Below are 13592 nucleotides of genomic sequence, written 5' to 3' on the forward strand. Positions count from 1 at the left end.
TAAAACAGTAGTAAAATCTCATCCTAGATTCACTTTGTTTTGTGTTCTATTAAAACCCTCCAGGAAAGCACTCTTCAGAAAATGCTATGTATCTGTATGCATGTGGTAACTACTATTTTCCCATCTTTAACCACAAACATTTAGTAAATACCACACTGTTTGCTTTACTAGAAACAACTGTTCATCAAAAAAGAAACTCACTGAGAACAAGATTTAGATTTCCAAATTTAACACTTTATATGAAGTATTTCTAAACTCACCTTTTGATCCTCGATATACTCAATATCTGCTGTATTATAGCCATCACGCTGGCTATGCTGTATCACCTTAAATCTCCTCTTGCCAATGCTATCCACAACAGAGCGACCATCAGCAAAGAATTCAACATTTCTGATCTCCAGAATGCAGCCATAATCTGCAAACCTATTTTAAATCAGAACAAAAGTAAGTAAACAAGTCTTAGTCTCTCCACAGGACTGCCATACACAGGTGTCCCTACCACAAAGGTATTTACCAGAGTTAGCTCATTTCCATTTATATTGCTCATAGTACTGACCTGCTATAGTTCACGTTATTAACAATAGTTTTCAAAACTATCAATCAGGAAGATTCAGGCTGTCTGATCTGATTAACATTAACTATGTGTTTTGAAATACAGGGAATTTGTGAAGAAATTGAAAGTTTTATGTGGCTAAAAGTATACTTTCCCTATTGTTTTTATATATCTAGAAACATTCAGTCATTTTGTGAATGCAAAAGAATGAGTGCAGTTCAGAGTATTAGAATTAAATTAAATCTATAAGGTAAGCTTTCCTCAGAACTTCAGCAGTTTTTTGTTACTATTTTTATTTTTGTACACAAAGTATACACCATACTTACTGTTGATAGCTTATAGGTATACACCATTCCCCCTTCCCTATCCCTATTCCCCACCTCCATCCCCCTCAACAAACACAACCCCCTGCCCCCCAACCCTGCTCACTTCAGAGATGGACACATAAGATCCGAGTGTGTAAGACTAAATGGCTCAATGTAAATGCTCAGTTTGTCCTTAAAAGGATTCTGCTGTAGCTCTCCACCCTCCACTATACTCAGAACACTGTAAGGACCTAAATCTTTCCAATAGCTTGGTTATTCTTTTCATAATTAAAAAAAATAAACAAAGCCACCCTATGCCTTATTGCCATTTCAATTTGACTGCTTGTGCCAAAGCATTAAACAGATTTCAGAGTAATAGAAAATATGCTTCCTTTTCATGTATTGTAAAAAGTCTGCAGCTCAACTTCATATAATACATACTAGCTCTAGTTGCACGTTTCAGTACGGGAGAAGTGATATTAGACAGGATCCAAGTGCTCAACAAGCAAACTTTGATCTTCTCAATGTCATTAACTGTCATCATTCGAAAGAAACTTTCTCAATTGGAGGATTATCACATAAATGTCTAGAACCAAGGACATTTCTGCACCTTCCTCCAAAGAGCTGCTCCAGACTAAGTGGAGTAAATCACATGGTCCAAGTGTGCTGCTCACTCACCCCTTGACAGGGTCGCTGATGCACATCCCAAATTGTTTGGTGCCAGTCTCCATGCACCGTCGAATCATCAGTCGATAACATGGCTCAAAGATGTGCAAAGGGCAGGGGACTGTAGGATAAGCCATTGTGCAGACAAATATAGGAACATTCTTATTTAGGCTGTAAGAAAGGTCACCAGAGATGACATTTTACCAGAATATTGGAGAGAGATAAAATACCTACATTTTATGCAGTAACATATTCTGAGAAGACTGAGGGGGGGGGGGAAATCTCATCAATGTCTGTAAGAGCCTGAAGGGAGGGTGTCAAGGGGACAGGGACAAACTCTTTTCAGTTGTCCCATGTGACAGGACAAGAGGCAATGGGCAAAAACTGAAGCACAGGAAGTTCCGCCTGAACATGAGGAGGAATTTCTTCACTGTGCGAGTGACGGAGCACTGGAACAGGCTGCCCAGAGAGGTGGTGGAGTCTCCTCTGGAGATCAAGGCCTGCCTGGATGCAACCCTGTCTAACATGCTCTAGGTGACCCTGCTGAGCAGGGAGGTTGGACTTAGATGATCTCCAGAGGTCCCTTCCAACCTTACCAATTCTATGATTCTTTGAAATCACAATATCTTTAAATTGAAGTTACAACATCTTTAACCTTAATTTAGTCTTAAGTAAAAACTAAAATTATTTTTCGTCTTAAATTGGTATCTGGCTAGATATAATGGAAATTGACATTCCATGGTTATTAACAGAATGATTTTTAGGTATGCTTTTTGGTTTTGCTAGTAAAAGTGTTAATGCGTTTCCATTACTATTTTCAGTTTATTTTACTTTCCTTAATCCCTTTTCTTCCCTATACAATAATTTCTAACCCCCAGCCGTGGGACTCTGCTTCTACCCATTGTCTCACTTTGAGGGCCACATCAAGGGCCACAGAAAGCAACAACTTTATTTATACCTTGTGCAACTGTCCTAAATTTCTTCTGTTTCTGCTTATTGTTTAGCATAGTGTTTAGTTATGCTGCTCAAAGTATAATTTCACCTGGACCTTGCCCTCTTTGAATCATGTGATACAGAGCAAGAAGCTCCTTTGTCAGCACCTTCATTCATGTTCCACAGCAGCAGGAGCTATTCGTTAGCTAACAGCTGTGCTATTAGAGACTAGTTTTGAAATAAATCGATTACATACTTTGAAAGCTCTGCTATTTCCTCTTCATAAATCCTTCTTCTTTCAGTGAGTTCCTCTGGAAGATATTTAGCTATCAGCTCCTCCATTAGTACCGTTTTACAGTACTTCCTCATAGCCAAGCACTGCAGGAGAAAAAGGAAAAGCAGTTATTAGATAATATCTAGCATTTCAAAGTACCATGCCTATGCACAAGGTAATCATCTGCTAACTTTATTTTGTTATGTCTACTGCACATACAAATGATCCTCTAAGTTTGCACTACCACTCAAGAATTGTTTATTGAACCATTCACTAAATTACAGGCATTGTGTTTGCCAATCCCTAGGTGATTTATCTTCCCTTTCCAGATTTTCCACATATAAACAAGGTCTTAAAGTTTGAACAGAGAAGATTATCCACACTTTGTTAGTCCCCAGGACATCCTAGAAGTTGTATTGTAATATTTATTTTGTATTTATTTTTGTTACATAACATTTGAGTCTGGAAATACCAGGTTTCTGAAGGTGCTACTTCATCTGAAGGCACCCTCTACTTCATGCGGACTAAATCCATGCATCATTACCTCTGAGAGACCTTCTTTGCACAGGGGGCATTTTGGGTTGTGATCCAGGCATCTCTCAAGGCATTTGAGACAGAACGTATGCCCACAAGGTGTAGTGACAGGTTCATAGAAGAGCCTGGATTGGAAAATCCAAAAACAAAAAGACAACAATATCGTGTACCAAAGTAAAAAAAAAAAAGCTGTTACCAGCTGTATTCATTCACTAATTTAACTACTGACCCTGCACTTCAGTGAAAAAGTTGTTTCTTGCTTTTCATTTCTTCAATTTTTGCATCTATTCAGCTTACAGACTTTGCTATTGCCACCTAAATATGGAAGGCACCCCCAAGAATTCTGATTTCAGTGAATGTGATGGGGAATTGTGTCACTAACTTTAGGCAGAGAAAAATGAAATCCTAGCCTATGTGAGCAATAAATAGTAGCAGAAGTTGAACGTTCTGAGTTTCTCTAATGAATCTGAGCAATACTCACACAAGAACACTTGGGCAAATCAATATGATTACTTGTATATGCAGAGCTAAGCACAAAACAGTTATTTGCAGTAATAGCACAGATAAAAGTTACTGCAATAAAGTGTGTTACTACTAACTCTAACCTAGACTTGGAATGCAGTTTATCTGGAACACAGTTTTTTTTTTTTTTTTTTTTTTAAAAAAAACTTAAAATGACTGCTTTTCTAGAAGACTAATGATGTTAGGTCCATGTTTCATCTAGAAAAATATTTAAATACAGGAGGCCACGTCTTCAAAGTATCTCAGGAGCTAATCTAAGTACCTCTGTGACACTTATTTTCATGTAGGGATTTTTGTTTTCATTATTTTGATTATATGATGCTGCAAAGAGATGTTGCCTCACCAATTAGTACTTTCAAGAAATGCAAAAATCATGAAGGCTTTTCTTTGTAATAAAACATTAAAAACTAGAAACAATTTTTTTTTACAACATGTTATCTAAGCATTTTAAGGTCTCAAATATTAGTTTAAGTGAATTAAAAAGTTTTCTTAAAAACATTATGGTTTATCAAAGTAATAAACTAAGTTGCTATTATACATGTGGAAATTATAAATACGTAAATCATTTATTAATATCTTCAGCAATATGAATATGTTTAAGAACATAATTGGCTCTTTACAAAATTGCTATAGCCAATTTATTAAATGTCATTAATTACTATAAATACTGGCAGTTAAGCAAGGGAACAGATGAAGAAATATCAAATGCCACATCTATCTCATTGCAACCTGACTGTATAATTGAAAACCCTTTTTTGTTAATTGTTTAGTGAAAAGAAACTTCACAGCACAAACAATACTTATTCCTTTGAACTATGTAAAATACCAAATTCTAAAATATCTTTCAGTAAGTAAGCATTTGGTTGCATATGTAATTATTTAGCAGTGGCTTACTTGGTCTGAAATGTTATAATAAAGATGAGAAATTCCTGTTAGACTGCATGATCCTGGCCTAGCTGTCATTGAAGCAGACAGCTTTTCCCAGAGACTCTAACAGGGCCTGGACTGAGCCTCATGACTTGGAGAAAGAAACACTATGTAGAAAGATTTCCTGCGACAGCATTTTAAGCGATTCTGATGATAGAAAACAAATGTTCACTCCTACTGAGTAATGCTCTCTCATTTCTCACCAATATACTGTTTTACCACTAGTTTCTATTTTCTGCTTGCTGCTGGAGTGAGCGCAGATCAATAATACTTTGCCACTCCATCTGACAAACAGGTTAATAACAGCTCCTGCAGTTAATAGCTAACAGGTCAGTAGGTTACTAGGTAATTAGTCCAAGGTATCTCAGGATCCAAATCTGTAACATACTTCTTCAAAACATGGCAGGAAATAATTGTGATCAATTTACAGTAACAGTGAGAAAAGGTCTTGCAACAGCTTCTCTTAGTGCAGACCTTCATTGTTGTAATGAAGTTACAAAGTTATGCACCTCTGAATGTAAGGGCTGTATTTGTGACTACAAATGTAGAATCAGTGCTGGCATCCCCTGTGCTCTCAGAGAACCAGAAATCCTAAGCTAATTCCTTTAAGAATGTATTGTAGTCTAGCTGTTTCTGATTTAACATAGAGGATAAGGAAATAGAGTTAATTTTATTAAAAACATCTGAAAAATGCTTTTTGGCCACAATGGTCATAAACACGCAGACTCATTAAAACCAGCTAAGACCAATTGTGTGGCTTTGTGTTAGAGGAAAGTTTTGCTCCTAGCAATATCAAGTGTTTTGACAGCTGTGTAAACTTTTGGAGCATGTTTCAGCTGTAGGCGGACAGAGGGAGAGGGGGCAGACCTGATTCATTCCAAGCAGAAGTAAGTTGAACAACACAGCAGTTGTTCTCCCAAAGATTTCAGTTTGCTTGAAATAAATTTTCTCCAACAGCATTTAAACCGTACAACAAAAGAAAATCCACATTTTTTCAGGCCTTTTAAAAATAAATTCCACGAAGAAGCCATATGCTATTTAAGAATCTAAAATACAGTGCAAGACTAATGCCAACATACTTTGTTTATACGTTTGGGTAATTAAGACAACCGCCAAAACAAAACTCAGTGTAGGTGTAGAGGAGTGCTGTGAAAAACATCTTCCAGATATTTCTTTCTAAAAGTTAGTAACAAAAATCCTCATGTATATTTCCCAAAGTTGAAAATGTTTTTACAAAACAAGTAGTGAAATAGATGGAGTTAACAGTTCTGTTTGTATTAAGTCATTGCTGTCCTTGAGAATAAATCTGTTATTTAACTAAAAGAGGAGATCACGAAACAAGCGTTACAGTGGCCTTAGTAAACTAAAGCAGGAATTCAGTACATCACATTTAAGTGCTAGAGAAAAAAAACATGTTCTATGCTTGCAGGATCCTCCTACTACAATAGCAGCAACATAATATTTTACATGCAAACTTAGAATATTCATAGAACGTGCTCCCTTTGCTATTTTATGCATTATATAATGTCATATATGGCTCTACTAATTCCAAAGGACAAACTGTGGACTTGTGCACTATGTGAGTCTGTGAGTGGGCACATGTATCTGGTGAGGGGAAATCTTTCAGACATGTTCACTAATGCACTTAACCCTCACATGACCTTATCTGTCTTTTCCCAAACAATCACTAGTCTTCACCAGATCAAACAGTTCCTATTCATCAACAGTGTTCAGAACCAAAGAACGAGAAACGTGTTAATAGAATAATCATTGCAATAAAAGCAGATTTCAAGTCAGAGGAAAAATAAGTAAAAGCAAGCTAGGAAATCTCTAGATCATACAACAGAGAAAACTTAAGAACTAAACACACGCGTGACAGAATAATGAATACCTCATACACAGGGAGCAATCCAAATCTGATGGATCCACAAATTCAAATGGAATATGGTACCCAGCACTACTTCCCTTGATATCAGCTGTATCTATCAATAATGTTAAAAAATATATATTACAATATATGATTGGACACAATTACATAGACAATGCAGAATTTCAAAGACAATTTTTTCCTGTGTATCCACAAGCAATACCTGATATTTAAACATGTATTGTATTTACCTGCAGGTTATTGAACCACTGGCATCATTAGAGCAATTTCTATGCAAAGCATCAAATTCAGCTTTGGCACAAATTAGCATACCTTCCCTTAATTTTTTGTGACATTATGCCTACTAACAGAAGGCTGAATTCAGCCTTGCATTACCAATTAATATCCAAGTATCTTTTAGTGTTGAAAATCTACAACGGTACAAATTCTTCTGTCATGCCACTGTAAATGCATCCCACAGCTTAAGAACACGGCCGGATCTCACATATCATGAGCAAATAGAATTCATGCTTTAAAGCATAATATATATATTTACCTTAATGTGAAAAATGCCAAAAGCATGCATGGCATTCATCTTTCCTATAAGATTCAGAGATCTTCTGACAAACACGTACTTGACTCAACTTTCTTAGCCCTTTTTTAGGCTAACAATTAATTTTACGAGGAAAGTGCAGCATCCCAAGTTCCCCATCATGCCCTGACTAGATTAGATATGAATACCAAAGTCTAATTTGAAGCCTCTTCCTCTAAGCAAGAAAAAATTCCAATGATTGCATGTTGTGGATCTCATCCTGTGCTTAATTAAACATACCTTTCTTCATGAGCTTGCAGGGCACCTCAGCACTTCTCACCTCCTCAGAGCAGCACTTCCTTTTCAGAAGGTTGCACTTCTCAGAAATGAGAAAGGCAGACTCTGATATGGAGGTGAGTTTGTTCTCCCCCTCTGAGCAGTCCCTTTTACTCTCTGTTATTTGTACAGATTTCCTCAAGCTGCCAGAAGTAGTTACATTTTGTTCCTCTTGAACAGGAAAACCCTTTTTCTGTTCCACATTTATCTGTGTAAAGAGAGGATCAACATTAAAAACATCAAACAGCTTTGTAAAGAAAATTAAAAAAAACAAACCCTTTAATAAGTCTTAATATTATAGATTCTTCAGGAAGGACTTTGTAGGCCAAGACACAGCAGTTCAAGAGTTGCTGCATCAGGGTCTGATTTTAATTGAAATTCTTTTCAAAGTAACCCCCCCTAACACACACTTCACTGAATATTTTCAGCCTTTATATATGGCTTCATGGGTTGGTCATGAAACTCGATTCATGCAGAAATTTGACTAAATCTCAGCATGACACATTTTTATCACTTAGCCTATGGAAAATATATATTGTTTGTATCACAATGATTGTAGCAACCATCGTATCAAAACAATCAAAGCAACATGAGTTTTATTCTAACAAAACAGCATAAATGCACAGAAAGTGCACAGAGCTTTCTTCAGCAAGACTGATTTCTTTCGCAAAGGATAAAATGATCATTTACTATCCCACTCTGGTTACAACCTATTAACAGCCATTTCATAAAACATCATTACCTATCAACTTGTCACATCAGCTCCCCAGATGAACATGAAATTACATACTGTAGACTGTGATCAGGAGCTGTGGTGATGCCTAGTATGTAGAGAGATGAGAGAACTGTCCCTCAAATTGACTTGCTTCACTAGGCCCTAGAGGCTCTTTACTACCCATTACTTTTAAGAGCTAAAGACAGTTACAGGTATAGTACATTCTCAATTCTGATAAAAAATTAAGAACAACAGCATAAGGCTTCCGTTAAACAAAGGGAAGAGTCAGTTAAAGAGAATCCAGTAAGTCATATTTTATATATATGCTGAAACTCAGAGAAAAATCTGAGGAAATGCATCATCCAATCTCTCAGAGATGAAAAGCAGAGAAGACTTCCCAATGTGAACATGAAACACATAGCAAAATTAAAAAAATGCATATCAAATTTCTTTACCTTGAGCAACCTCTGTAGATTATGGCTGGTGCCTCCAGATCCCACTGAGTTTAAAAGATTCCCCTTTAATCTAGAGTGATGTGACAACAGCTGCAGGATATCAGGTAAGTGTTCCTGAGCGTTTCCCGGGATGAGTGAAAATAAACTAAGGAGAAGCTGTGATATAAAACAGAATACTTCACTGCTTAGTTCTCTCCTTGTATCCTCTCAGCAAAAAAAGCAAGTAAAGGAACAGCTGAAAGAAGCATCCTCGATTTTTTAGAACCATTTAAAGAGCCTTTTATTCTAGGGTGAAAGCAGAAAGAAATACAGAAATTGATGCAATATAGGCTTTAACGAACAGAAGAGACGTTTTTGGAGTTCAGCGTGCCAGTATGTTATTAACCATTCTTTATGGTAGGTGGCACAAGAGGCCTTTGTCCTCTTGTTTTAGAGTTTAGAGCTCAACAAGAATTATTAACATCTTTCTCAAATACGTTTTTGCTGTGTATCAGAAACTTTCAGTGGAGTTAATTAGTACAGAAAGCACTCATCTCACAGGTTTAATCCAAGTTCAATCAAGTAAATGTCTCTGACACTGTAAGTTGTAACTATTTTAATTCACCTATGTGACAAAAAAAAAAAAAAAAAAAAAAAGGAGGCAGTAGGAAAAAAATGATAGTCTTCACTTGCTATCAGAAAATAAGCACATCAGTATCAACTAGCAACTTATAGCCACTTGTACTACAGTACAACTCATCAGATGATTAGTCAAGGGAAAAAAAAAATGCTGAATGGAAAATTCATATAGTTTAAAAACTAATTTCAGCATATTACTGGGGTGATCCTGCTGATGCATGAGAAAGCCACATGATAGCTAAGATTTCTTCTTAAAGGCAAAAGGATTCCACAAGACCATACTCTGTCAAAACTAAGGTGGACGGACAGCGAATACAAACAGAACGTCATAGCTGCACCTGAAGAATTTGATAAAAAATAGTCTGTCATTGTTATGCAAACAGGCTTGGAAAAGACCCAATGAAATACTACATCATGGATGAACTCTGTATTTGATAGGCTTGTATGCAATTCTTTTAGTTGCAAGAAGCATAGTTTTCCTCAGAACCCCATGGCTCAGAAATAAGCTGTCTTGTATAAGGCTCTTTAGAGTCTGAATTTAGAAACATATCTGTTTGTTCTTGCTTTTCTTGCTCTAGCACATAGGAAGTCTCCCAGCATGACTATGAGAACAAATCACGATACAATGACAGTGAAAGACTGTATGGAACATGCATAAAAAACCCCACCCAACCAAAAACCCAAACAAAAGAACAATGACAGAAAATCACACAGGAAATGGAAATCTCAACCACATACAAAATACGATAAAAGTCTGATTGCAATACAGCCATGTAGGCCATACTTTCTCAGTTACCTGTGTGAACAGAGCTTTACTGCAAGAATTCTACTGTGCTTTTAAAAAGCCTTTCATGTCAGGGCCTGACGCTTCCCATCCCACCAACCACAGACGAAAGCATGAATTCACTACCATAAAAAAAAAAAAACTCAATAAAATGAAGGTAAAGAATAATAACTACTACATTCTTATTCTCATAACCTATTCTCGCTGTGATGCTAAGTCATTTGGCAACAAGAACAAAAAATGGTCAAAGGTGAAAACGCCAATTCATGCCAGGAAAGGAAGCCGTAATTAACTCTTAAGAGGTGTACAAAACAGAACTAATGGTTTTCACCAATCCTCTTTAAAGGGAAAGGTGAAAGATTTCACAAACTGTGACTTAGGCTGCAGGTTTACTGCAGATCTGTTATGTTGCTTATTTAACATTAATTATTAGCAGCCTTTGAAACTGTTTAAAAACAGATCTCTTCCTTCGCTGAGTGATCCTCTTCCTGGTCCCTTCATGTGCTGAAACTCGGAGCAATGCATAAGGGCTGCAGGCAGAGAGCTGCTGCTCCCAAGTGGAGCTGGAAGGGTGCTGCGTGTTGCTTTCTACCAGTCAATGGCCTGATAAAACATTAAATAGCAACTCCCCCTCTTTTGTGCTCAGTAATTGCTAATATGTTGCCAAGCTAGGAAACAGATTAGAAGTTTGATTATAGGCAATCATAATAGTCCGTGGGTGGCGATTATCAGCAACTCCGTTTTATTTCGATTTTGCTGATGCTCATGATTACATGAGTAACTGTTTCCACAGTGTCTGCTTAATGTTTTCTTGCCATCTCAATCAATTTCAAATATGGCAATGGATAAAATCAAAATTTCAACAATGCTCTATATTTATCTCCCCAGCCAGCCCTTTGCAGTATCTACTGAAGAGAGACAGACAAGAGAGACAAGAGAAAGAGAGAGATAAAGAGTGAGGAGAAAAAGCAAGCGTGTGCGCGAGATGAGCAAAAGAGCAAGAGAGCGTGAGACAAGATAAAGAGTGCGTGCAAGAGACGAGAGTGAGCGAGCAAAGGCAAAGAGTGAGTGAGTGTGCCTGTGAAGGGAGAGAGAGCAGCGAAAGAAAGAGAGAGAGCACACGAGACGCAGGAAAGGGAGTGAGCACGAGGCAAGAGATTAGAGAAAAACAAAAGGCAGAGAATTCTTATCCTTCTCTATGACAGATCACTGAAGATGATTAAGGAGGTCTGGACAGTTTCAGAACTCACCTTTTGAGCCTCAGATTTGGCCATCTTGTTCCCAGTATCTAGAGCAAGGCAGAACAGAAACTCTCTTAAAGCTTCTTCTATTTTTCCCAGATTAGCTAATGCTTGTCCTTTCCTTAAGTGACCCTGAAACAAAATATATCCACAGTTGCAGCTTTTGCTCCTTTTGCTGTGAGGATATTCAATTAAAACGAAATGAAATCACAGAAGCTCTTTCCAGAAAAGAGAAAGGCAGACAAAATTCGTTACAATAGTCTCCTATACCTTGATACCAACAGCGGCTGGATTTTTAACCACAATAGTCCTGAAAATTCTTCGAATACACAGACTTTTACAGGCGGGAACAAGATATTCCCTAACTCCAGTAAGTACAGCTCTCCCAGATCACTGACACATTTGGACCTTGAGGAATCCTATAATCTGTCTTGGAAAAAATCTACTTTCCCTATTAATCTCCTAAACTAGTGATTATAAAAATGTTTGTTTTATATATTATAGCTTAAAGAAAAATATAAGCACAGCACTCAGTTTTTAAGGACAGATCATGAGCTTGAGACTCCTCCACGTCAAAGACAAATAGCGTTCAGTAACTTATCCTCCAGGAAGGGCCTGCATTGCTTACCACTCTCTTCCCTCACACCAGAAAACAGAAGAATATCATAGTTGAGTGTCTAAGTCACAGGAGTCAAAGAAGTTACAAGACTTAAAGCAGCTCTCAAATTCACAACTCCTCGAACAACCTAACGGCTTTGTAACTGGTGCAGCAAAAAGGTTTTAAAACAAACTACAACTGAAGTCAGAACTTACTTTCAACCAGTATGGCTGGAGTCTGCATGCTGTTTCTGCATCATGCAATGCATCTTCACAAGCTTTCAAAGTAGAGTTGATCTGGGACCGGTTGCTGTATAGTAAGTGGTCATTTGGAGCTGCAGTAAACAGAAAAAAAACCTGACTAATTAGAATTGTTTAAAGAATAGTTACATAAGCTTTATTCCCTACATTTTTTTTTGAAAAAAAGCATGCTGCTCCTCCGAAGTTATATAAAAAACAATCCAACCCAAAATATCCATTCTTTAAATAACTACGTACTAAATCAAACACGGCAACCTCTTTGGGCTACTCCAGACAAAATGTCAGCTACGTATTATATAACTGCAGGGAACATTGCATAAATAAATGCTGAGACATTCGTACAATAAATTACCAGCCCGGACAGAGGATCAGATGGTTCGTGGAAACGTACAGGGAACATTTACGGTGGCAAGAGCGATGCTCTCGCAGTGCAGGCAGAAGTTTCAGAATTACGCAGTGCTCCAGCAGCGGAGGCAGGATGATCTCCGCGACCCGCGCCGCGCCGCGCCACCACGGGCGGATTCTCGCGTTTGATGGCACATGCCCATCGCTCACGTGAAGCCCTCACCAGTTTGCCTTTGCTTTCCCTTGACCGCACGCAACAGCGGCTGCCTGTTCTCGAACTAGGCTAGGACCGACGCGGCCGAAGTTTTCGCGGCGCGACCCGCCGCAGCGGCGCCGCCTCCGCGGGGCCCGCCGGGGCGCGGCGCGGCGCCTCCTCCGCCGCCCTCGCCCCTCTCCGGCCCGCCACGGCGGGGGAGCCGCGCGGGACGCGCCGGGCGCCGCCGCCCTGTTCCCTCGGCGCTTACACAACCGCCCCGGGAGGGGGGCAGGGCGCCCAGGCCCCGCCGCCGGCCACGGGCTTATGCAACGCGCTGCTCTCCTGACCCAGTTTCGCTCCGCGCCGCGGAGCCCCCCCGGCGCCGGCGCCCCCGCGGAGCCCGTTACCTAAGCTGACCGCCTCGTTGTACTTCTGCAGGGCAGCCTGTAGCTTCTTCTCCTTGTACAAGAGGTTCCCTTCGTGCCTGAGCCGCGACGCCTTCACTTGCCCGGGGAACCACTTGGCCAGCAGGTTGCTGAGGATGACGTTGACCCGCAGGAGCTGCCCGGCCGCCGAGCCGCCCTCCTGCCTGCACAGGACGCAGCGGGCCTCGGCCGCCCGCTCCCTCTCCAGGCACTTTTTGCAGAAGGTGTGTCCGCACGGCAGCGAGACGGGCTCGAAGAGGAAGCCCTGGCACTTGCGGCACCTGAAGACGTCCCACTCGCGGGGCTGCAGCAGGCTGGCCGCGCCGCCGCCGCCGCCGCCGGGGGCGGGCAGCCCCTCTTTGATCCGGATGCTCTGCGCCAGGCACTCCACCAGCCTGCCCAGCTGCTCGGCCCGCAGCTGCCGGTGGCGGGACGCCAGCTGGTAGAGCTGGAAGGCGTCGTGCAGCCTCCCGCCGCGGGCGAGCGAGTCGGCGCGCCCCAGCAGC

General features: G+C 39.9%; 1 protein-coding gene across 3 annotated transcripts in view; it reads right to left on the minus strand.

Annotated features, from left to right (window-relative positions):
- Positions 1–13592, minus strand: part of LONRF3 (LON peptidase N-terminal domain and ring finger 3) — a 28094-nt gene that overhangs the window by 7674 nt on the left and 6828 nt on the right. For 2 of the 3 annotated variants that reach the window (XM_085319748.1, XM_085319747.1), the window contains exons 2-10: positions 12076–12194; positions 11272–11394; positions 8620–8775; positions 7414–7657; positions 6606–6696; positions 3276–3390; positions 2714–2835; positions 1537–1695; positions 261–423 (exon numbers count right to left, since the gene is read on the minus strand). In XM_085319748.1, the coding sequence (XP_085175874.1) occupies positions 261–423; positions 1537–1695; positions 2714–2835; positions 3276–3390; positions 6606–6696; positions 7414–7657; positions 8620–8775; positions 11272–11394; positions 12076–12194 (1292 nt within the window). The remainder of the gene's footprint in view (positions 1–260; positions 424–1536; positions 1696–2713; positions 2836–3275; positions 3391–6605; positions 6697–7413; positions 7658–8619; positions 8776–11271; positions 11395–12075; positions 12195–13592) is intronic. The other variant, XM_085319749.1, reaches the window with a different exon arrangement.

This window comes from Rhea americana, unplaced genomic scaffold, assembly GCF_003343005.1.
Source record: "Rhea americana isolate MKP2758 unplaced genomic scaffold, rheAme1 scaffold_6, whole genome shotgun sequence".
NCBI classification, from domain to species: Eukaryota; Metazoa; Chordata; class Aves; order Rheiformes; family Rheidae; genus Rhea; species Rhea americana.